This window comes from Equus caballus, chromosome 17 (genome assembly GCF_041296265.1).
Source record: "Equus caballus isolate H_3958 breed thoroughbred chromosome 17, TB-T2T, whole genome shotgun sequence".
NCBI lineage: Eukaryota > Metazoa > Chordata > Mammalia > Perissodactyla > Equidae > Equus > Equus caballus.
Window position 1 is genome coordinate 69070261 of NC_091700.1, and position 23517 is coordinate 69093777.

At 39.4% G+C, this 23517-nt stretch overlaps 2 protein-coding genes across 8 annotated transcripts in view; one reads left to right on the plus strand and one right to left on the minus strand.

Moving 5' to 3' along the window:
* Positions 1-23517, plus strand: part of UCHL3 (ubiquitin C-terminal hydrolase L3) — a 112039-nt gene that overhangs the window by 27899 nt on the left and 60623 nt on the right. The gene's annotated exons all lie outside the window — the stretch shown is intronic.
* On the minus strand, positions 2096-18293 carry COMMD6 (COMM domain containing 6). 6 transcript variants are annotated; one of them, XM_023621697.2, is made up of 4 exons: positions 18174-18291; positions 17912-18084; positions 6954-7106; positions 2096-3527 (listed from the first exon to the last, which is right to left on the minus strand). In XM_023621697.2, the coding sequence occupies exons 3-4, from the start codon at positions 7077-7079 to the stop codon at positions 3477-3479; spliced, it is 177 nt and encodes a 58-aa protein (XP_023477465.1). In that variant the 5' UTR covers positions 7080-7106; positions 17912-18084; positions 18174-18291; the 3' UTR covers positions 2096-3476. The 6 variants fall into 6 exon arrangements, with proteins under 6 accessions (XP_023477465.1, XP_001487964.1, XP_070095989.1 ...); XM_001487914.7 differs by having other exon boundaries at positions 18073-18084; positions 18174-18279; XM_070239888.1 differs by lacking the exon at positions 17912-18084 and having other exon boundaries at positions 18174-18293.

Consider the following 23517-nt stretch of genomic DNA (forward strand, 5'->3'; position numbering starts at 1 on the left):
CCAGTGTTTGAAACTTGAAACACATTTCCCCACAGAAATGTTATTACAAACAGTGGTTAATTCCCAGGCCAGCCCAGTGAAGGTCATAAGACTCCTAATAGGCAAACATAGACATCTGCAATGAAAACAGTATAAAACTCTATTATTTTTAAAACTTGTCTTTTAAATTCAAAAGATAAATTTAAACGTGCAATTTAAATTTATTCTAATCAAATCCATCACCCACAGTGTTTGAGCCAGGGGCTCACTTCGGGCCTCTTTGCATATAACCTTAAACTGTAAATGGGGGGGAGGAGGAGAGTGGAAGCTGTTAAACTCGGGTGGGTGGGAGATGGAGAGACCCTATGCACAGTTGGGGAAGGAAAGTATGTCGTTTTAACCCAGGTGGTGGGGGATGGGGAGGTGGTGTTCTACTTTGATTTCTGGGAGTACAATTTGGTGCCCCACAGGATAGAGGAAGGGAGAGAAAGGGGCTTTTGGCTTCTCATAATCCTAGAATCATGAATGTGCTACTATCCAAGAGGTGAGGAATAGGGTATGGCTGTGGGCAGTCAGTAAGCACAAATGAGCAGTCATCTAACTCTTCAAGCTGGCAAGATCTGAGCACACAGGTGGGCAGCAGCAGGCAGTGGACCTGGGCTCCTTACGTCAGTGAGCTACTTAGCAGAGGACAAAGACGCTGCATTCACACAGATCTGCAGAAATGCTGACATGGTGTGAAAAAGACATAAATTTCCAACGTGGAGGATCAGAAGAGGAAATGGAGGCAAGAGGCAGAAATGAAATTTCTCGCAGTGGTGCCAATCAAAATGTTAGACCCAGCTGAGGTCATGATTTCTGTAGCACAGCTAGGCCTACATTTGCTTATTTCAGGTTTGTCCTGGTTTGGGGAGGAACTTCACAAATAACCCTGTTTCTAAACACTACACATTTGTTAAGTTAAAAGAAATAAGAAAACGTTATACTATAAAAAGAACTATACTTTTCAAAAGCACACTTAAAAACAAATATGTTTTTAAATCATGTATTTCCAAGTATTTTTTAAAACCATGAAACATTTTTATAATGCATCGTAGACTTAAACAAAAAAAAATATTTGTATTGCTTTTCCTCTCCCTCACCAGATACCCTCTCCACCAATACTTACAACCTGCTAGGCACCCTTCTATACCTTTCCTAATTTTCCATTAAGTATTCCAATATATATGAACGCATTTTTACACTGTTTTGTAAAACATGACAATATGTACTGATATCTCAAAGGCAAATCCTAGCAGGTGTATGATATACTATAGCATAGATAAGCTAAATTTATTCAACCATTTCTTTATTGACAGGGATTGTTTCATTTTGCTTTTTGCCACTGGAAATGCTATGATAAAAATCTTCATGCATATATCTTGAGTTAGTCAAGTTTATGCTCACTTGCTGTTTTAACAAACACTCCAAAATTTCACCAGCTTATCACAGAAGTTTCTTTCTAGCTCACACCACTGTCCCATACGAGTCAGGCTGTTATTGTGAGGTTTGCCTCCCTTAGTGATTCAGGGATCCATCTTAGGATTTCGCTCAGTCCTTCATTTCCAGCAGCAAGGATGGGAAAGGGCTTGGAAGATGACAAGGAAAGATTTATGACAAAGACTGGGTGTGGACACTTCTGCCCAGTTTCCACTGGCTACAACCCAATCATGAGATCCCAACCTAACTACAAGGGAGGCTGGGAAATGCAATCTTCGTGTGTGCCCAGAGGAAATGGATAGGCATTTAGCCTATTTTGCCAAATATCTTTACATGTTGGTGACTTTATTCCAAAGGATGTATTTCTGCACTGAGATTTCTGGACTGTGAACTTTCTATATGATATGTGTGTGTGTGTGTGTGTGTGTGTGTGTGTGTTGTGTGTGTGATCACTTTGCAAACAGACCATTCATAACTCCTATTTCTGTCAGCAGAGTCAGAATACTCGGCACCATTCTTGCTCTTCTAAACCTCCCCTCTACAGGTGCTAAAAGACTAGAAAATCAATTGACCAGAGTCCGGTCTCAACAGAGTCCTGGTTTAACCTCCCCCAAAGATAGGCACTCTCATTGTGAAATTAAAAGGGTGAAGAAAGCAAGCAGCCTTTATTTCATTACACATGTTGACGGATGGCAGAAGTGGCATGTACAGCGACTTCCAGGTGATATCCTGCATTGTGCAGAGATTACTGGCAGTGGTTTTCTCTGAAATCCCTGCTTTACTGGATTTTCTAAAATCCACCAATGATTTCTCCTGACTTGTTCCCTCCATCTTTCTGACAGTTTACAGTGAGCATCTCATTTCTTGTAGAAAATCTCTTCCTACTTGAAATATTTAAAGCCATTTGTTTTCCAGACCAAGAATTAATGTATACATCAGCTAACATTTGTCTTTTGTCTTTGTTTATGGCTCATTTTTTTCCACATATTTTTAATTCTTATATTTCAAATATACTTTTTATATTATGGCTGTGGAGTTGATGTCTTCTGAAGCCTTAGTTAATATGAATATTTTGTAAACCATTTAAGTTTCACCTTTTATCTTTAAGTCATTAATCCACCTGCAATTTACTTTTGTCTATGTTGTGACTGCTAGTATCATTTATTAAATAAACCATGTTTTCCCACCCAACTGAAATACCATCCTTGTCCCAGATGTCTTGATCTATTTCTAGGCCACCTAGTCTACTCCAGTGATCTATTTATTTATTTCTAAGCAATGTCATACAGTATTGATTGCTGTGGCTTTATAAGATACTTTAACAACTGGTTTATAAATTTAAATTCAATGGAGATCATCTAACACAATAACTTGTGCTACCAGGTTAACTCAGTTCTATATAGAACTCAAGTCAAAACTTCTTTTTCTATCTCTGTGCATGTATTTGAACTTTCTACAAATATTAATAACAGAAACAACTGACTGCTTGGCTAAAATAAGGGAGCAATGGTCAATCCTAACCTGGTTCCAAATGTCTGAGCCCACTCTTCTCAGTGATTGCTTTTATAAAAAGTGAATGTTATAAAATTGAATTTTTAATGTTATCCTAATCAAATACTACTTTTTCCATTTACATATATTTTATTAGAGGACTCCATATAAGATTTTATTTATAAAGGGGGTACCATTACCAGTAAGTTTTAAAACTATTGTTCTAATACACAAACTTGTGTTGTCTTCAATATTACTCGACTATTTGTCTGATTTTTTTTTTAGTGAAATATAATTCACATACCACAGAAAGTGTCCAATTCAGTGGCTTTTGGTACATTCACAAGTTGTGCATCCATCACCACTATCTCGTTCCTGTTTGATTTTTAATTATTTAAAAAATGGAAAAACAAGAGTGCAATTTTCATTCAATAAATATCATTTGATCCTTATGCAGTTCTGTTGCAGAAAGTGAAGTCCACGATCTTAGAATGATGATAGCAATTCATCAATGAAGTAATCAGTTTTCACACAGTTTCAATAATTGCAGCAATTTCCTTGAACTGTCTGTAGAAATTCTGGAGAGAAAGGGGAAAAATAACATTAATTCTGCTTTTAGAGGATATTTAAATAATTCTTTTAATTATATCTAACCACCAGAGGCTATATAACATATGTATTATGTTTGCATTTTTTTTTCCTGCTTTTTCTCCCCAAATTCCCCCAGTATATAGTTGTGTATTTTAGCTGTGGGTCCTTCTAGTTATGCCATGTGGGACACTGCCTCAGCGTGGCCTGATGACTGGTGCCATGTCCGCGCCCCGGATCCGAACCGGCGAAATCCTGGGCCGCCGAAGTGGAGCGCGCAAACTTAACCACTCGGCCACAGGACTGGTCCCGTAAGTTTGCATTTTAATGTTACATCCTCAACGATTATTATTGGAAAGTTACCACAGGAAACAAACCGGTGCAATTTGGTACTGCAAGCAAAAATACTATTGTAGAATTGAATAATTAGCTCATGACTAAACTTTTTAAAAGCACATGAGAAAGTTCTTTTGAGATCACACCAGAATGATTTATTAAAGACCCAGAACTGTCCTAGACAATCAAGATTAAAAAAAATAATAATAGGTTGGTTCCCAGACTTCGAATGACTTTTAGTCTAGTGAAAGACTGCATTTCAGGGTGATGGGGACCATCTTGTTTAAGATATGGGTTCAGTTAATAAGAGGGATCCAACACTGACAAGAGCTTATATGGTAGAAGCCTTTTCCTTTAAAATTGAGACGGTATGGTGGTTCTCCTGGAGAAATCATCTTCTTTTTTTAAGTCTCACATAAGAGAGAGATCAAACAAATTCTGTTTTCCTTTCTTCTCCTCTACCTGCTAGGAAGGAAGCTAGGAGGCAAATTTGAAACTTAACCTCAGCAATTAGGATACCCTCTAAGATTTACATCTTTTGTATTTTCCTTGTTAATTGGACTTAATTCTCTATTTTGCGGTTTAAGAGTACCTGTATTTTAATTTATATGTAAATTTGATATGGAATGAAGCAGAATGTAACTATTTCTTTAAAAATATATACTGATGGGAGCCGGCCAGTGGCGCAGTGGTTAGGTTCACGTGTCCGCTTCAGCAGCCTGGAGTTCACAGGTTTGGATCCTGTAGTGGATCTACACACCACTCATCGAGCTGTGCCGTGGCAGCATTCCACATACAAAATAGAGGAAGACTGGCACAGATGTTACTCAGCGACAATCCTCCTCAAGCAAAAAATAGAGGAAGACTGGCAACAGATGTTGGCTTAACGCCAATATTCCTCACCCCTCCACCCCCCAAAAACAATATACATATATACACTGATGGTCAAAATTGTAATATTGAAATTTTTAGCTCTCAGTTCTATAATGTGACCCACAGGCTCTGTTTGCCTGGTTAGCTTTAAGCCATGTAAAAACTAAAAGGGTTGCCCCATTTGTGTTTTTTTTCCTATGAGAAAAAGAAATTTTCAGAGGTGGAATCAGAGAGCACAGATGCTTCAGAGAAAAATAAGAATTAGACCAGGATTGTGAATTACAAAAAGGATTGAAACCTATATTCTCTTTTGAAATGGATTTGGTCCTTATACTCAGTTGAGGGCTACTAATATCACAATATACTACATTTAGTTCCTTTTAACTAAGTCGTAATTCCTTCCAAGACACTAATTAGCATTAACAATGTTGAATCTGTTACCGTTATTTTTTGCTCTAAAGCAAAGATCCCTGTTTTAAACAAAAGAAGTCAAAGGGAAAGAAAATCCTTAAAATGTAATTTGTAAAATAGAACTACAATATAATCCAGCAATCCCACTTCTGGATATATGTCCAAAGGAAATAAAATCACTTTCTCAAAGAGACATATGCACTCCCATGTTCAATGAAGCGTTACTCACAGTAGCCGAGGTATGGAAACAACCTAAGTGTCTGTCGACAGCCAAATGGATAAAGAAAATGTGGTGTATATATATAGACACAATAAAATACTATTCACCCTTAAAAAAGAAGGAAGTCCTGCTATTTTTGACAATATGGATGAACCTGGAGGACATTATGCTAAGTGAAATAGACCAGACACAGAAAGACAAATACTGTATGATCTCACTTATGTAGAATCTAAGAAAGTGCAACTCATCGCAACAGAGAGTAGACAGTGGTTACCAGGGCTGGGAGCTGGGGGAAAGGAGGAGAAGCAGGTCAAAAGGTACAAACTTTTAGTTATAAGGTGAGTAAGTTCCAGAGACCTAACATATGACACGGTGACTACAGTTAATAATAAGGCATTGTATACTTGAAATTTGCTAGAGAGTAGATCTCAAGTGTTCTCACCACACACACACACACACACAAAGGTGACTATGTGAGATGATAGATATGTTAATTAGCTTGATTGTAATAATCATTTCACAATGTATACATACACCAAACATCACATTGTACACCTTAAATATATACAACTTTTATTTGTCAATTATATCTCAGTAAAACTTGAGGGGGGAAATACAGTTTGTAAAAGAAATCAAAAACATCCTAAGTGGCATATGAGAGGCTTTTCTTAAAAAGGAAACCTAGGAGCCATATATTTTTAGTGAGTTTTCCATTTCATTTACTATGGTTGCTTTTCTTAGAGTACTTGACTTTTCTTTTCATTTTTTTTTAAGATTGGCACCTGAGCTAACATCTGTTACCAATCTTCCTTTTTTTCCCCTTCTTCTTCTTCTTCTCCCCAAAGTCCCCCAGTACATAGCTGCATATTCTAGTTGTAGGGCCACATGACTTTTCTTAGAGTATGAACTGCTGTGGGGATTCTTATCTACTCACTCACCAAAGGGATCAAAACAAATAAAAACAAAACTCTAAGGCCAGTTGAATTAGTGACAAAATACTTCCCTTTATGTACATTTAAAAGAAAACCTGATTTCCTGCCCACCCCCCCCTTTTTTTTCCTTGGAAAAGAGGTGGAATGATAATATGGGTAACATGACTCCAGTCTACTGAGTTACTCAAATCTCTAGCTGATGAAACTAGTCATCAAGTGCTGGTGCTCTGATCTGCATTTTGTGAACGTTGTTAGTCAGAAAATAACACTGTTCAAAGGTAACATTCATTTAGCTTATCATTCTTGAATATTAAGCCTAAAAAGAATAGGAATAAGAGAGTTAAATGCAAAGGAAATATCCTTCCAAAGAAGATGAAAATTTCCTAAATATACTCAGAGAGGAATACTGTGAAAGTGATCTAATGTCAGAGGACACAAATTCAGCATAAAATACTGAAAATAATTTATCAAATTCCTAAAAAAAACCAAATTCAGATCTTTTGTGTGTACTAATAAATGTAAAGTACATCGAAACAATTGTAAATAAAAGCAATTAAAATTTTCTCTTAAGAAAGATTTTATACATCTTTTTAAGCAGCAATTACAGAACAATGAACTAAAATTGAATGAGTTAAATCACAAACCTGAAACTGTGGAATTGTCATTTCAAAGGACTTGTTCTTTACTTGGCCTGAATGATCTGCCACTTTTAGCATCACTGCAACATAAGGATACTTAAGTGATCTGCAACTGTCCGAGCTCACAGCCATACCCAGTTTCCACTGAAAATCTATAAGCTGTAATGAAACAGGACAAAACAATACTTCAGCAATAACATTGCCTTGAATGCAGATATTTATTCAATTTTACTGCTCTCACATTCAACTTTTAGTTTCAACACTGGTCAGAGTAAAAGAAAATATCTTCATTTTATTATTGCTAGGGGAGCAATCATCAAATGAAAATGGAGAGAGGCAATATGGGATATAAACAGAGCTGGAAAACAACATGGTCCATAATTACAAAAGTAAAAAAGTAAAAACAAAAATCTCCACCGGATGTGTAATGGAAGCAAGAAGGAAGATGCAGCAGGCCTGGTTCTCCTTGCATTTGGCTCCTGCACTTAGGGGGACTCCAAGTGCTTTGGACCATCTCTTACCTCACTTTCCTGTTCCATACATGCCTTCCCCCATTCCACAACCCAAAAGTCCTAAAATGGAAGATGAGTTATATACCATCTTCACACTTGATGGAGGCACACACGGGAACCACTCCAGTTCTTTCCTCACCACAGTCCTCGACCTGAAACCTGACACTAGCATGACGACTGGGTGATTGGGTGGTTTTACATTTCATCACTGTTGATGACAGACACCTGCCAGGTCATGTGCTCTGCAGTTTACATGTATTAAATGCCTGACTGAATCATCATCACATTACAGGCTATTATTTCCATTTTGCAGATGACAAAACTGAATTTCAGAGAGCTTAGATAATATGCGCAAGGGCACACATTTCTGGAATCAGTATTGAAACTGAAGTCTGTTTGATTCCAAAGATTACATCCTTATTGACTACCGGCTGCCTCAGGACTTTTCAGCTAATTACTGTCAATGATTGTTCAGTGTTGCCATAGCATAAAACAGGATTGGATAATGCAGCTGCTAATACTGTCTCTAAAACATAAGACCACGAGCGGAGGAATTTTATGTCTTGTTTCCAAAGCTTAGGCAGGCACATAGTACATAGCAGCCACTCACAAAATACCCGTCTATTGACTGATACCTTTTGCTACCAAATTAACACTGATTGGGCAAAAGGCTTTGTTTGTTAATAAATTTCTTTTTATAAAAGATGGGATCAGTGTGAGCACCAAAATTTCCTCCTGTCTCAGACTGGCTTTGGACCAGTCAGGTACAGCATTAAGGCCAGGATGGTGCTGATAAAAGGTTAGTATCTTTAATAAGTAAAAAGATTGTATAGATAAATTTTAAGTAAAAGTTTCCCATACAAAAATAAAGGATAGTAGCTAACAAAAGAACTACAAATGGCTAGTAAACATATGAAAAGGAAATGGGTAAATACAAACTTAAACCACAATGAGATACTACTACACACCTACCAAAATGACAAAATTTTAAGTCCGACAATTCTGAGTGTTGGCAAGGAAGGCTATGTTACATGCTGTTGATGGAAGTCTAAATTGGGCCAATCTTTTGGAAAACTGGTTTTACCTAGTAAAACTGAAGTTGCGCATATCCTGTGATCCAGTGATTCAATTACTAGGGATATAACTTAGAAAACCTTGTGTATACACACAGGATACATATACAAGATTGTTCCTAGTAGCTATATTTGTAATACCGCTAAACTATTAGGGATAGTAATAAAATGAATAAATGAAATGCTGTACAGCAATGAAAATTAATGAACTTCAGCTACACAACACCAAAAATGTTGACAGAAATGTCAAAAGTTGTATGATTTCATTCACTTAAATGAGAGAAACAGGAAATACACTATTGTTTAGGGATGCATATACAGATGGCAAAACTACAGAGACGAAGGAATATGATTATCACAGAAGGATAATCATTACCTCAAGGAGGAGTGGAGTGGTTTGATGGTGGAAGGGTATGTGGTGGGCTTCTGGGGTACTGGTAATGCTCCATTTGTTGAGTTTTGATTGTGGTTACACAGATGTGTTCCCTTTTAAATTATTCATTTTTTTGTAACCATATGAGATGGAGGTTAACTAAATTTATTGTGGTAATCATTTTGCAATATATGTATGTGAAGTCATTATGCAGTACACCTTAAAGTTATACAGAGCTGTATGTCAAGTACATCTCAATAAAACTGGAAAAAAAATAATTCATTAAACTGTCCATATGTTCTGCACTTCTTTGTATACATGTTATTTTGCACACAGTGGGGGGGAGGATATAAGTGAGTGAGTTTCACATTTCTGGCTGAAACAAGGAAAAAATTATTGTAGGCTAGGGTGATTAAGGGAAAGATTTAGAGAATAACTTTAAGTTCAGTTTTGAAGAATAAACACAACTGAAATTGAGAGGAAAATGTGTCTTATTTATAGATTTCATAAATACACACCTGGCAAAGAATAAATGCTTAACAAACATCAAGCTGAACCAACTAGAGATGAAAATAGTTTATATCTGGTTAAGGGGTAGACCATTTATCTGTCTTAAAGTAGAAGGCTCTTGGAAGGCTTATGGAAAATAAAGCTGACAAAAGTGACGAAGAGCACAATAATTCTTTGCAAATTGTATGTTTTCAAAGTATTCTCATATACTTTATCTTACTATGGAAAACATACCATGTAAGTCACTTAAACTTTTCCTGTAGGCAACAGGTACTCGATGAAAGTTTTTCAGTACAGAGAATGATATGAAAGTAGTGATTAAAAAATATTCATCTGGAGCCAGCCCCGATGGCCTAGTGGTTCCAGTTCTGCACTCTCCACTTTGGCGGCCGGGGTTCACTTCCCAGTATCACACCAGCCACCTATCAGTTACCATGGTGTGGCAGTGGCTCACGTAGAAGAACTAGGACTTACTACTAGGATATACAACCATGCTTGGGGCTTTGGGGAGAAAAAAAGGCGAGGGAAGGAGTGGCAACAGATGTTAGCTCAGGGCGAATCCTTTCCAGCAAAAAAAAAAAAATTCATGTGATGGCAGCAGAAGACAATCATGCAGGTAGGAGCCAGGTAAGTGCCTGAACTCAGATGGTGACAATTAGGAATCAGCTGATCCTATAAAGAATGAATCGCTAGGTCTAGAGGAGGCGCACAGTCGCGGGAGGTATCAAAGACAACTATAAAAACTTGAGCCCTGCTGACTGGGAGAATGCTGGTTATCACGTATCACTCAAGACTTTGTATATTTAAAAGTCCGAAGATATTATCAAGCAGTGGTAAAGAATAGGAATATCTAAATAGCAATGTTCAATAAGTGGCTAAAAATCCAAGAACAGAATTCAAGTAAGTTTACGATTAGAGACATAATTTTTATATCAGTTCAATGGTGATACCCAAAAATTTAACTGGACACTTCTTATTCAGCCTGTACAACTCCTTGATGCAAGAAGGTCCATTTTTACTGTCCATAGTAAAATGAAAGAATAAACATTGCTTATAAGACTCAAAGTCTGAAATAAAACTCTGGATTATCTAGAATATTTCAAGCAGAAAAGCAATTAAGGAACACAATGTTGGAATTCACTGACCATTACAATGGTGAAACTGACAGGTGAGGTAATAGAGAGAGCGGCAATAAAGACATTTATTGTGCAAAGTTAGTTTTCATGGGTAAAAGAGAGCTGGGATTAGGTTTATGAGATGACAATTTCCCAAATTCTAAATGGAACATTTAAATGCAAATTAAAAGCAAACCTTCTAATAAGTGTGGTTTAGTCTTAAATAGGAATTAACTGCATAGGAGATTTTTAAAAGAAAAGAATAAAAAAAGAAAAAGCAAAAAAAATCAGAACAGTACATACTCATCACTCTGGAAAAATACTGAGAATGAAGTAATGTAGCCTCAACATTCTTACAGAATGAAGAAAATTATTTAAAAAGGAAAACATGCAAAGAAAAAAAGCTAATAATGAAAAAAATATAAAAACTACCAGAAGTAAAATGAATACAAAGGAAAATAATCAGAAAGCAAATATAGATAAAAAGGTAAACAAAATAATTAGCTGTAGTCACATTAAACATTAGTTGATAGGGTAGCTAAAGTTATTTGTACCATAAAAACTGTCTATAAAGAAAAAGAAAGACCATTTCAGTTTAAATTTAATTTTTACTTTTCAACACACAACATGGGAGAAAATTAGAAAAATAATCATGCACAACTCCAGCATCCTAAAAACTATTTTCATATTCCTGTGTCCCCATCTAGTCTTTGTATATAATTTTTATGTGTAGAATCACAAAATACACCCTTTTATGTTCTCTGTTTTTTAAATGACAGTTTTCAAATGGAAAGAATGTTAAGTGTTCTGCACACATTAATCTCTCTCAAAAGTGTCATGAGGAAAAGACTGATTAAACAACTCCTCCAAAGATACAAAACTAGGAGAGTTAGTAGTCAAAACCCAAATTTGTCTGACTCCATAATCCACACATTTTTCATTATACCTAGCTGCAACATGATTACTATTCAGAATTAAACTAAGTTCTACTAGGTTAAGAAAGTAGGCAGGTTAAGGATGGGGCAAGAATGTTTAGTATCTTCTCCATGCTGGACCTGAGCTGTCCAATACAGTAGCCACTAGTCAAATGTGACTATTTAAATTAATTAAAAATAAATTAAGAAGTCAATTCCTCAGTTGCACCAGCCATACTATCAACAGTCACATGTAGCTAGTACTACTATACTGGATAGCGCCAACACAGAACGTTTCTACCATCACAGCAAGTTCTACTGGACAGCACTGTACTATGTACTTTATATGTGTGGAAACTGATTACAGCATGAGTTATTAGCAAATTTCTACTTGAGAATTCATACCAGCTCTAGCCTAAGTGCACAACGTTTGCTAAGTCATTAGCCTTCCTCATCTTGTTTAATGGCACCTTCAATCCATACTTTGATTTTCTTCATAGCACTTATCATTATCTAAAGTTATCACGTTTACTTATTTATCACCTGTCTCCCCAAGGAAGTGCAAACACCATGAGAGCAGGGGCATCATCAATCTAGTTTACTACTGAGTCTACTAGAACAGTATCCGGTACAAAGTGAATGTCCAAATAAGTATTTGTTGAACTAATATGCTTACAAGTTCTGGAGTATGTGGCAACTGGTCTCCAAAGATAGCTTCCAACAAGTAATGCCAGCCCTCCTGTCTGTACCTGTCACTCCACACATCAAGAAGTGGAGCGTATTCTCCCTCTGCATGAATCTGAGCTGTCCCTGTGGTTGCTTTGACCATTAGAATATGGCAGAAGAAACATTCTGGAATCTTTGAGCCAAGGCCTTAGGAAAACTGGAAACCTCTGCTTCCTTCTTCATGGAATGCTGGCTCTTGGGACTCTCCCTCTTGGAACCCAGCCACCATGAGGTCAGCAGCCACGTCAAGGAGAACCAAGTCACTCCAATTATCAGCGCTAGCTGAGCTCTCCACCCAAATCATCACCATGTGAGTGAGCCCTCTTCACTTCCAGCCCAATTAGGCTCCTCCATGACTGAAGCCCCAGCTGACATGATAAGGAGTACAAACTACTACCGGGATAAGCCCACTTAACCCACAGAATCATGAGAGAGAATTAAATAATCGCTTTAAGTCAGTAAGTTTTGGGTGGTTTATTATACAGCATCAGATAAAATTAAAGCAGGTCAAACACAATTAGTTGAAGATAACTTTGTCAATATACTTAATATGATATATGTCTTATCAAAAATGTATTCTCATGGGCCAGCCTGGTGGCGTAGTGGTTAGGTTCATGTGCTCCACTTCTGTAGCCTGAGGTTCACAGGTTCGGATCCTGGGTGTGGACCTACACACTGCTCATCAAACCATGCTGTGGCAGTGTCCCACATACAAAATAGAGGAAGACTGGCACAGGTCTTCCTCACCAAACAACAACAAAGTGTATTCTCATAACTATATAATCTGAAGTATACTAGTTTACAGAAATTTTAGCAAATATAAATAACCAAAAAAATTCATATTTTGTTAGTATTAATGCCTGCAGTAAAAATACAGAAGAAAGGCTTTCCCATTGAATACATTCACTACCAGTAAGTTTATAGCAACTGTCCTGCAACACCATATATTACCTTCCCTCAAAACTGTTTTTCATCCTCATTTCATTTCTATTGATGACCCCCATTTACCAAGTCACTCAGGTCTGAAACTTCAGTCCACTTTGATTTTCCTCTCTCCCATACTCAAAATATATATGAATTGCTAGGTACTCAAGATTTCAGCCAATGCTACTGACATTTATTCCCTTCTTCCCAATCTTGCTGTTACAAACCTACCCAGAGGCTTTTTAAAAATCTTGCCTTAGGGGCCGGCCTGGTGGCACAGTGATTGGGTTCCCATGTTCTGCTTTGGTGGCCCAGAGTTCGCCAGTTCGGATCCCAGCGTGGACCTATGCACCGTTTGTCAAGCCATGCTGTGGCAGGCATCCCACACATATAAGGCAGAGGAAGATGGGCACAGATGTTAGCTCAGGGCCAGTCTTCCTCAGCAAAAAGAGGATTGGTGGCAGATGTTAGCTCAGAGCTAATCTTCCAAAAAAAAAAAAAATCTTGCTTTAAATTTTACTGCAGCCTCCTAACTAGTTTCTTGCCTATAGTCTTTCTCAGCTTCAATGCAGACTGTAGACTCAAAACGTTACTTACAGGGGCTGGCCCCGTGGCTGAGTGGTTAAGTCTGTGCGCTCTGCTGCAGGCGGCCCAGTGTTTCGCTGGTTCGAATCCTGGGCACGGACATGGCACTGCTCATCAAACCACGCTGAGGCAGCGTCCTACATGCTACAACTAGAAGGACCCACAACGAAGAATATACAACTATGTACTGGGGGGCTTTGGGGAGAAAAAGGAAAAAATAAAATCTTTAAAAAAAAAAAAAACGTTACTTACAAGTTAACCCAATCTAGTATCGCAGGTCAAAAACCTGTAATGTCTACTGCCTCATGAAGTAGTTACCAAACAGTCACCTAGGACTTAAGTCTCCTCACAGCATAGTCCCAAATAGCTTTCACACTTACACTCAAATTGGACTGCACTCCTTCTTTAAATTATCTTTCAGCCTCTACCCCTTTGCTCATGCTGCTCATTTCTCCTGGAATACAACTCTCAAATATCTATTTAAAATTCAAAACTCTCAAATTCCTCCTGTTCTGTGAAGCCTTCCCTAGTTTACTCAACCTTTCTATGAATGTTCATGTCATTTCTTATGCCCTAGCACTTAGAGCATTCTGCCTTGCATAGCTGTCCTTGTGGATTTGTCTCCCTCCCCTACATGCACCAGACTGCAAACTCCTTGAGGGCAGTCCATATGTATTTATGTGACTTGTAGCACCAAACACAATACACCGAACATAAACAGCCATACATTTATGAACTACTCCATAAACTGTAGAAAAGTTTAAGTCATTATTTCTCATATGGGAAGAGGGAAAACGGCAATAGATATTCTAAGTCAATAAAACATCTTTCTTTTGACTTTTCCATAAAACTGGAAAGAAGGAAAGCAATCAAATGTGGCAACAATGAACAACCATTCATTTATGATAAGGAGTTCTAATTAGACATCTATAAAAGAAAATCAAGAATTACTTCAGAACAATGATTATAAATATCAGAATGTGAAGTAATGAATAATCTGTGCTGCTGGACAGGATAGCACTAAGATTTGTTAAATTTAACAAGCTCAGATTCTGAAGTCAGACAGACCTGAATTTGAATCTCAGCTCTGCTACCTTCTAACCAAGTGGCTTTGGACAAGGTACTTTGTCTCTATGCCCCAATATTCAGGAAGTATTTACTAAATAATGCTATGTTCTAGGCATTGGGGATATAAAAAAGAATAAAACAAAGTTCCTGACCCCAGGAACTTACATTCTAGTGGAGAAGACAGACAATAAACAAATAAATATATAATGAAGTTGTAATGTTATAAAAAGTGTTAAAAAAAAAAAAGAAAAGAAAAGAAAAAAAAGCAGGATAAAGGGCTAGAGTGACCAGGAAGGCTGTGTAGATAGACCTCGGGGGAGACCTTTTTGAGGAGGTGGCTTTTGAATACAAAGAAACCTGAGTAAAGTGAAGGAAAAACCACATAGATATCTGAAGAAAAGAACTTTCAGGACAGAAGGTGTGCAGGGAACAACCGTAAGCCCATGCGGCTGGAGTGGCATGAGCTAGGGCAAGAGTGGTAAGAGATGAAGACTCCATTCTTGAAGGGTCCTTAGGCCAAGGTAAGTGTTTAAGACTTTTTTCTAGTGTGACAGGAATCTCTAAAAAGGTTTTAAGCAGGGAAAAGACCTCATCTAACTCAGACTGCGCTCCTCCAGACTGCTGCATAGGGCATTAAGTTCAAGAAGAAAAGTAAAGGGACTCAAGTGGCAGCCTATTACAGTGTCTAGGCGAGAGGATGGTAGCTCGACTGAGGTGGCAGAAACAGGAGGTGAATTTAGAGTATATTTTTAAAGGTAGAGGAAACAGTATGCTGATGGATTGTATGGGGGGTGTGAACACTCACTAGACGCGTGGTGCCAATTAACCTTCCTAATTCATATACTGGTGAGAAATATTTAAAGAAAAAAGATATAGCTCCAAAAAAATTCAAACTAATATAGCTATACCTGGTACATTTAAAAAGCATATACAACAGGGCTGGCCCCGTGGCCGAGTGGTTAAGTTCGCGCGCTCTGCTGCAGGCGTCCCAGTGTTTCATTGGTTCGAATCCTGGGCGCAGACATGGCGCTGCTCGTCAGACCACGCTGAGGCAGCGTCCCACATACCACAACTAGAAGAACCCACAACGAGAAATATACAACTATGTACTGGGGGGCTTTGGGGAGAAAAAGGAAAAAATAAAATCTTAAAAAAATAAATAAATAAAAAAAATTAAAAAAAATAAAAAGCATATACAACAAAGAAAAAAAGTCTTATAGGTGGGCAATGGATTTTTCCCCCTATAAAACTCCTGAAAATAAACAATCATTTTGTCTAGCAGTATATTAGAAAACACGTCATGAACTATGAATAAAAATGTTCAATTTAGAAGTTCCTGGAGGTGAAACTCTCAAAAGCTTGAGGGCTCCCTAATAACTGAGTGCCTGAGATTTTAACTCAAACTTGTCCACACTGAGCCTCCAGCAATTCGTCAATTACCATTTAGGTCTTCCTACCCCCACACTGGTTTTCACAGAGGTTTCTGTTCCAGTAAGTTATGATTCTCTGTATTCATCTGTCTCTGCAATTTTGGGAGCAGCAATTTGCCCTGTGGGCTCACTTCTCTGAGGCATCCAAGAAGAGTTGTTGATTTTACAGTCTGCTCAGCTTTTTACTTGTTTTCAGGATGGAGTGATGACTTCCAAGCTCCTTACACACCTGATCAGAAACTGGAAGTCTATCACTTTTATAATTTTCTTCATAAAGGTTTAAAACATTTTTTATTAGATTTATTGCAAGGTACTTCGTGATTTCTTAATGTTGTAAATGACTTTTTTTAAAAAAGCACTTTTCAACTCTCTGTGTCTGAATATAGGAAAACAACTGAATCACTTTGCTAAATTCTCATATTAATTTTAATAATCTGTAAATTATTTTGACTTTTTCTATGTAAACAATCATATAACCTGTGAATGACTGTACGGACGGGCTGTGTTAACAGCCTCCAAAAATGTCCACATTCCAATCCCTGACACCTGTAAATATGCTCTTACATGACAAAACAAACTTTGCAGATATGACTAAATTAAGGATCTCAAGGTGGGGAGACTTTTCTGGGTTATCCAAGTGGGCCCAATATAATTACAAGAGTCCTTATAAGAGAGGGGCAGAAGGGACAGACTCAGAGAAGGCAATGTGATGATGGCAGCAGAAAGAGAAATGGTGACAGAGGCTGCAATGGTGTGCTCTGAAGATGGAAGTGGAGGCCACAAGCCAAGGAATGCAGGCAGCCTCCAAGCTGGAAAACACAAGGAAGCAGATTCTCGCCCAAAGTCTCCAGAAGGAACACAGTCCTGCCAACACCTTGATTTTAATCCCGTGACCAATTTCAGACTTCCACCCTTCAGAACTGTAAGATAAATTTGCTCCCCTCTCCCTAAAAAAGATTTAATTTTTAAAACTCTATAATCTAGCATAATTCAGTTTCAGGATAACTTAAATAAACATGACAATGTAAGTGAATGGATACGATGATTTATGAGAGATTAATCAAAGTGCACTAACTCAATAACTGAGCAAAGCCAGAGAGGGGGTTGATTATGATCCCTCTGAATTTCCCCTACCACCCAGGAATCCTCAAAAGCAACAGCAACATCAGCTGGGGACAGATGACAGCAGTCAACGGACATCTCTCCGCCCTGTACTCTCATTATTTCTTATCACAGCCCTTTCTTATATTTTGTACAGACCTGAGTAACTCCTGCCCTAAAATACTGTAGTTTTAGTACTCTTCTTCTGGGAAGTGTGTTATAAGTTATTTGTCTAAAGACAGTATATTAGCTGAAAGAGGGCAGGAACACTTGGAACAAAGATACAGGCCTAAGATAAAGTTAAAAATTCAAATTCTTGATCCCAGCATAAAAAGTATAGACATTGAAAGGTTAAAGAGGTATACTCTCCATCTTCAAAATAACTGTTTTTTAAAGACTAAGAAAATGTTTGCGGTGCTATCTTTGCAAACTTTAATTTCTTCTCTACATAGTTCACATTCTAAAATACCATGTACCTAGCGTCGCATAAACGACGCCTAGTCAAGAGAGAACAATACTTGGTCTGTACTCTATGGCCTGGAGTGGGTGGGGGAGATTAAATTACAAGGGCAGCGGCTACCATCTGAGGTGCAAAGTGGAAGGAGCAATGCAAGGTGGCGGGAGGAAAGTCACAGGCTCGCGGACACAGGCCTTGGACTTGGGGGAGAGGTGGGGAAGGCTCACGGCGGCATCGTCCCGCGGCTGCCGGAGGCGGGAGGTGGGCCAGGTGCTGCCGTCCTCCCCTTGCCCAGCCGAGGCCGGCTGAGGACAGGGCGGGGCGGCCACTCACTCACCTGGTTGGTGACCTGAAACGGAAGCAGAAAACACAATTTAGGGAGCGATCTTTCTTGCTCTAGGGGCCCGCTGTCCTGGCTCCTTCCAGGCCAGGACTTACCTCGGCCTTCGCATCCAGCACAGGCTCTCTAGACCCCTCCATGGCAACGGTCCAGGGCTCTCATCACCGACTCAGGCGGACGCTTCCGGGGCCACCAACACTTCCGCTTCCTCTTCCCGCCCCTCGCTGCCCGGCGCACTCAGCGGACGTGGGGGGTGGCTGGAAACAAACGTCTTTTGTAACTCATCCTTATTCTCGACTAAACATCAGTTTTATGGAGCTACTCAGCAACAACAAAATTACTGTAGGGAAAAAGGTCAGAAGATTTGAGAGATACCTTGTGAAGGGGAGGACCGATTAACTTTAGGATGTCGCCTCCCCCTTCCTATGCTCTAGACGTGGACTCTTCCAGTCCACTGCCCACCGCGCTCTCTGCGCGAGCGCAAACTTGTGGCTGCGGGGGTAATTGATCCAAACCAAATTTGAAAGCTGCTGAGAACCACACCCCTTTCCCTGTAGAAGTTTGTCCGAGGGAGATGTCTGTGGGAACTATACTTATGTGATTAGCTTTCCTCACTCGGCTTTACCTCACTGACGTAGCTGGGAGTGGGTTGGGATGCTTTTCTTTATCTCCGCTGCCACTGTCCTTATCCCCCCGGCCACTCCAGACCTCAACCTGACTACAATACTTTCCCATTTGGTCTTCCCACTTCCCTCCTACTCATCTCAAATCCATTCTACAGAGGATCCAAAGCGATTTTCTTTCCCGCCAACTTTTTATTTTGAAAAACTTGAAATTTTTTTCAGGAAAGTTGCAAAAATAGTTCAATGAATCCGTATACCCTTCAACTAGATTCACCAACATTTTACACATTTTCATTAACTCTAGGTATATACATAGAAATGATGACGCATCATGCCTAAACACTTGAGCATGTATCTCCCAAGAACAAAGGCATTCTCAGTAACCACAACAATCACACTCAGGAAATTTAATATTGATAAAATACTTCAATCTAACACATGGGCCAAATTCAAATTTCCTCAGTTGTCTCAACAATATTCTTTAAAACTGTTCCCTACCCTACCCACTACCAGAATCTAATCAAGAACCACCTGTTGAACTTACTGTGTCTCAGTCCCCTCTTGTCTGGAACTGCGCTGGGCAGGTGTTGGCAGGACGGCAATGATTCCTCACTGGAGGCTCTGTAGGAAAATCTGCCCTCGGTTGTTGGCAGAATTCAGTTCTATGCAGTTCCCATTTCCCTGTGGGCTTTTGGATGAGGGCTCTCAGATTCTAGAGGCCATCCACTTTCCTTGGCTTGTGGCCCCCTTTCTCCATCTTCAAAGCCATTAAAGACAGGTCAAGTCCTCATCACTCGTGAAATCGCTCTGACCTCCTCTTCTGCACCATCTCTCCTCTGTCTTCTTCTTTCACCAAATCTCTCTGACTCTAGCTTGAGGAAATTCTCTGTTTTTAAGGTCTTGAATGATTAGATTAGGCATATCCAGGTAATCCAGGATTACCTCCCTATCTTAAGGTCCATAACCCTACTTACATATGCAAAGTCCCTTCGGAGCAGTACCTAGATTAGCGTTTGATTGGAAAACTAGAGGACAAGAATCTTGGGGGGAAGGGCATCTTTTAAAATTCTGCCTACCACAACAACCTTTATATGCCTGTTGGAGAATTACATGAGTTAATGCACAGAAAGCCCCTAGAACTGTGCCTGGCATGTAGCACTCAGAATCTATGCCAAAAAATAGCCACTGACTCAAGTACTAAATGTATTAATTAGCTTGGGAACATAGTCCCTGAATGAATCAAATTATTTCTTGCCTATGGAAGTCTGATGAAAAGATGGGACACTGTGGTATATCCCACTGGTCAGTGTGGCAGCTCCATTTGTCAGGGACTATCTCTGTGTAGCCCTTGGCTGCCATCAGATTATGTTCCATGGGGGGATTATGCTCCATGGAGTATTGTATACACATACACACGACAGGCACACACATGTGCACACACACATATATAAATCTTAACTGTATAAAAATGCTTCCAAAAGATGTATATTAAAAAGTTAACTTTTACATTTCTCTGTATTTTTCAGGCATTCCTTTTTTAAGTGGTTTTTTTTTTTTAATTTAAATTAGGGGGGCTGGCCTGGTGGTGCAGCGGTTAAGTTCACACATTCCGCTTCAGCGGCCTGGGGTTCGCTGGTTCGGATCCCGGGTGCGGACATGGCACTGCTTGGCAAGCCATGCTGTGGCAGGCATCCCACATATAAAGTGGAGGAAGATGGGCATGGATGTTAGCTCAGGGCCAGTCTTCCTCAGCAAAAAGAGGAGGATTGGCAGCAGATGTTAGCTCAGGGCTAATTTTCCTCAAAAAAAAAAATTAAATTAGATATATGAGTGTCCCTTTCCAAAAATCTATTGATCTAATTTGGGGAGAGTAAATGTCAGCAGTGTGTAGGCCAGTCTCTGCCAATTGTTACTTGGTCTTGTGCTTCTAACACTCCAACAAAATGTGATCAAATACTTATTTGTTTTTAAGGTTGGCACCTGAGCTAACATCTATTGCCAATCTTCTTTTTTTTCTTCTTCTTCTTCTCCCCAAAGCCCCCCAGTACATAGTTGTATATTCTAGTTGTGGGTCCTTCTGGTTGTGCTATGTGGGATGCTGCCTCAGCATGGCTTGACAAGTGGTGCCATGTCCACGCCCAGGATCCAAACTGGCGAAACCCTGGCTGGGCTGCTGAAGCAGAACACAGGAACTCAACCACTTGGCCACGGGGCCAGCCCCATCAACTGCTTATTTTTAATACTTCCTACACAAGCTTCACACTTGGAAAACATAGACTTCATGAATACAGAAAAATGCTAAAATTAAAGATACCCAGGCATAACTTTTGTTTTATTTATATTTATTTTTATCTGATGACATGTAAGTAGGACATTTAAATCAGAAAATGCTTTTGGAGCTCTTACAATAAACCTACTGTCAGATGTGTAGGAGGATGTCCATAAAACTGTGGCATGAACTCCGATCTCACAAGAGTTATAGTGTATTAGAGAAAATAAAATTCAAATGAAGCAAGTAATACTTCAGTCTAAGCTTTTATTTTAGGGCTCTTTTGTGCCAAGTGTTATAAATTCAACACAAACTAGCCGGAGCAAAATAGCAGAAATTATTGTCTCAAAAGAGTGGGCTCTGAAATGTAGGAGTAGAGCCAGCTGCAAGAATATCACAGAACTCTGAGATGTGAAGAGCAAAAGGGCCCAATCTCTGTTTCTCTGCTGTGGTCTGGCCGTCTGTTTGTCTATTGGCTTCATTCTCAGGCTTCTCCATATGTCGCGGGGGAGAGGGGTGTGCTTATAGACATAAACTACCAGCATCTCTTGGGTCACAGCCTATGGCTTATGATCCAAGGGGAAAGAAGAAACTGCTCTTCCAAATCAGTTCTCAGAGAAGGACTCTGATTTCCCTGCTTGGGTCATATGCTCACCCCTTGGACCAATACTGGGTCTAGGATGATTCATTACTATTTTTTCCCCATGCCGCCTGTTGTGGCCACAAGAGGTAGAATTGTGTGATTGGCAGTCACTAACAGCAAATGGAGTGAGAAGATGTACCCAATAGCAGATAAAGATGAAGATGATGCCACAAAACTTGGATGAAAAGATGCTTGGGAAACAAAAACAATAGACGTCCACTAAGCACATTTACTATACTATATCATACTATACTATACCATACCATACCATTCCATATCACACTATATCATACTATACCATCAGTGGTTATGGTAGGCAGAATAATGGCCCCCCCAAAAGAGGCCAACTTCCAAATCCCCAGAATTTATGAATGCTAAATTACATGGCCAGGGGGATTAAGATTGTAGATGGGATTAAGTTTACTAATCAGTGGACCTCAAAATAAGATGTTCCTGGATTACCCAGGTAGGCCCAAGGTAATCTCAAGAGTCCCTAAATATAGAAGATGTTGGCAGAGAAGTTAGAGTCAGGGAGGAAGTGTCTGTGATACCCTGTGAGAGAGACTCATTCGGCCAGTGTGCTATGTGTTGCAGAATAAGTGTGATCACTGATCCTAGAATCACAGAGGTTTTCGAGCTTAAAGTAGAGTACACGAATTCTTAGCTTGTGGGCCAAATCTGGCCTACCTACATATTTAAAACAAAACAAACAGGGGCCGGCCCTGTGGCTGAGATGTTAAGTGTTGCGCTCCACTTCGCTGGCCCAGGGTTTCACTGGTTCGGATCCTGGGCGGGACACGGCATCGCTCGTCAGGCCACGCTGAGGAGGCATCCCACATAGCACAACCAGAGGCACTCACAACTAGAATATACAACTATGTACCAGGGGGCTTTGGGGAGGAAAAGGAGAAAAGAAAAGAAAAAAAAAAAAGATTGGCAACAGATGTTAGCTCAGGTGCCAATCTTTGAAAACAAACAAACAAAACAAAACAAACTACAATGGAAACTGAATGACAGTGTATTTAGATAGGTTTTACATGTTCCAGTTTGTCACTCTCCCCACATTCTTCTTTCATTTCACCTGGCCAATTCACCTGAAACCTGCAAGACAGTTTTCAACCTTTGGCTTAAGGGGACCTTACAAGTTTCTTATAAAAGAGACATAAAAAAATGAGACCAGGGGCTGGCCCCGTGGCTGAGCAGTTAAGTTAGGTAAGGATTGGATATGTTCTTAAGTACTGCAAAATGGCTGTGTTTGGGGATGGTAGTTTGGCAATGAAACACAGGCTAACGCAGATGCCAGGGTACATACACACGCAGCAGGAAGACAGCTGCATACATTCCTAACAATGCAAGAGAGTGAGTAGTCATGGTGGTGTGCCAAGAGTGAGTTACAGGTGTATAGAGAAATTGCTCCCCACAGCCCTGGGGGAAAGCTGGTTGAGGCCTGAGCCTGGAAAATTCTCTAGGCTGGTTACGACTGTGACAACAGCCTTATTTGATTAAGTCAATGTCGTGCAAATACCAAATTTCATCAATTCTTAGATTCATATTTTTTCACGTTTAACAAGTGCACATTGCATCAGACTGCTTCTTACAGTGACAGGCAGCCAGGCAGCAGCTGTGACTCAGTTGTTCTTACAGCTGCATGCATGAAATTGGTCATAGCTGTTCAACACTTCTATTGAGTTAAGGGTGTTGTTGCTGTATACTTACTATGTTTAACTGCCATTTAAAATGTCTTTAAAAAGATTATGCTGTTATTTGGCACAACAAAAAGTTACCAGGTACGGAACTAGGCATGGAAAGAGAACAGAAGGTTATAAACTTGTATCAGTGAGGCAAATACGGGTTATTGAAGGAATGACCAAAATTCCATGTTTTCTTACAAAGCAAGCAAATAATTT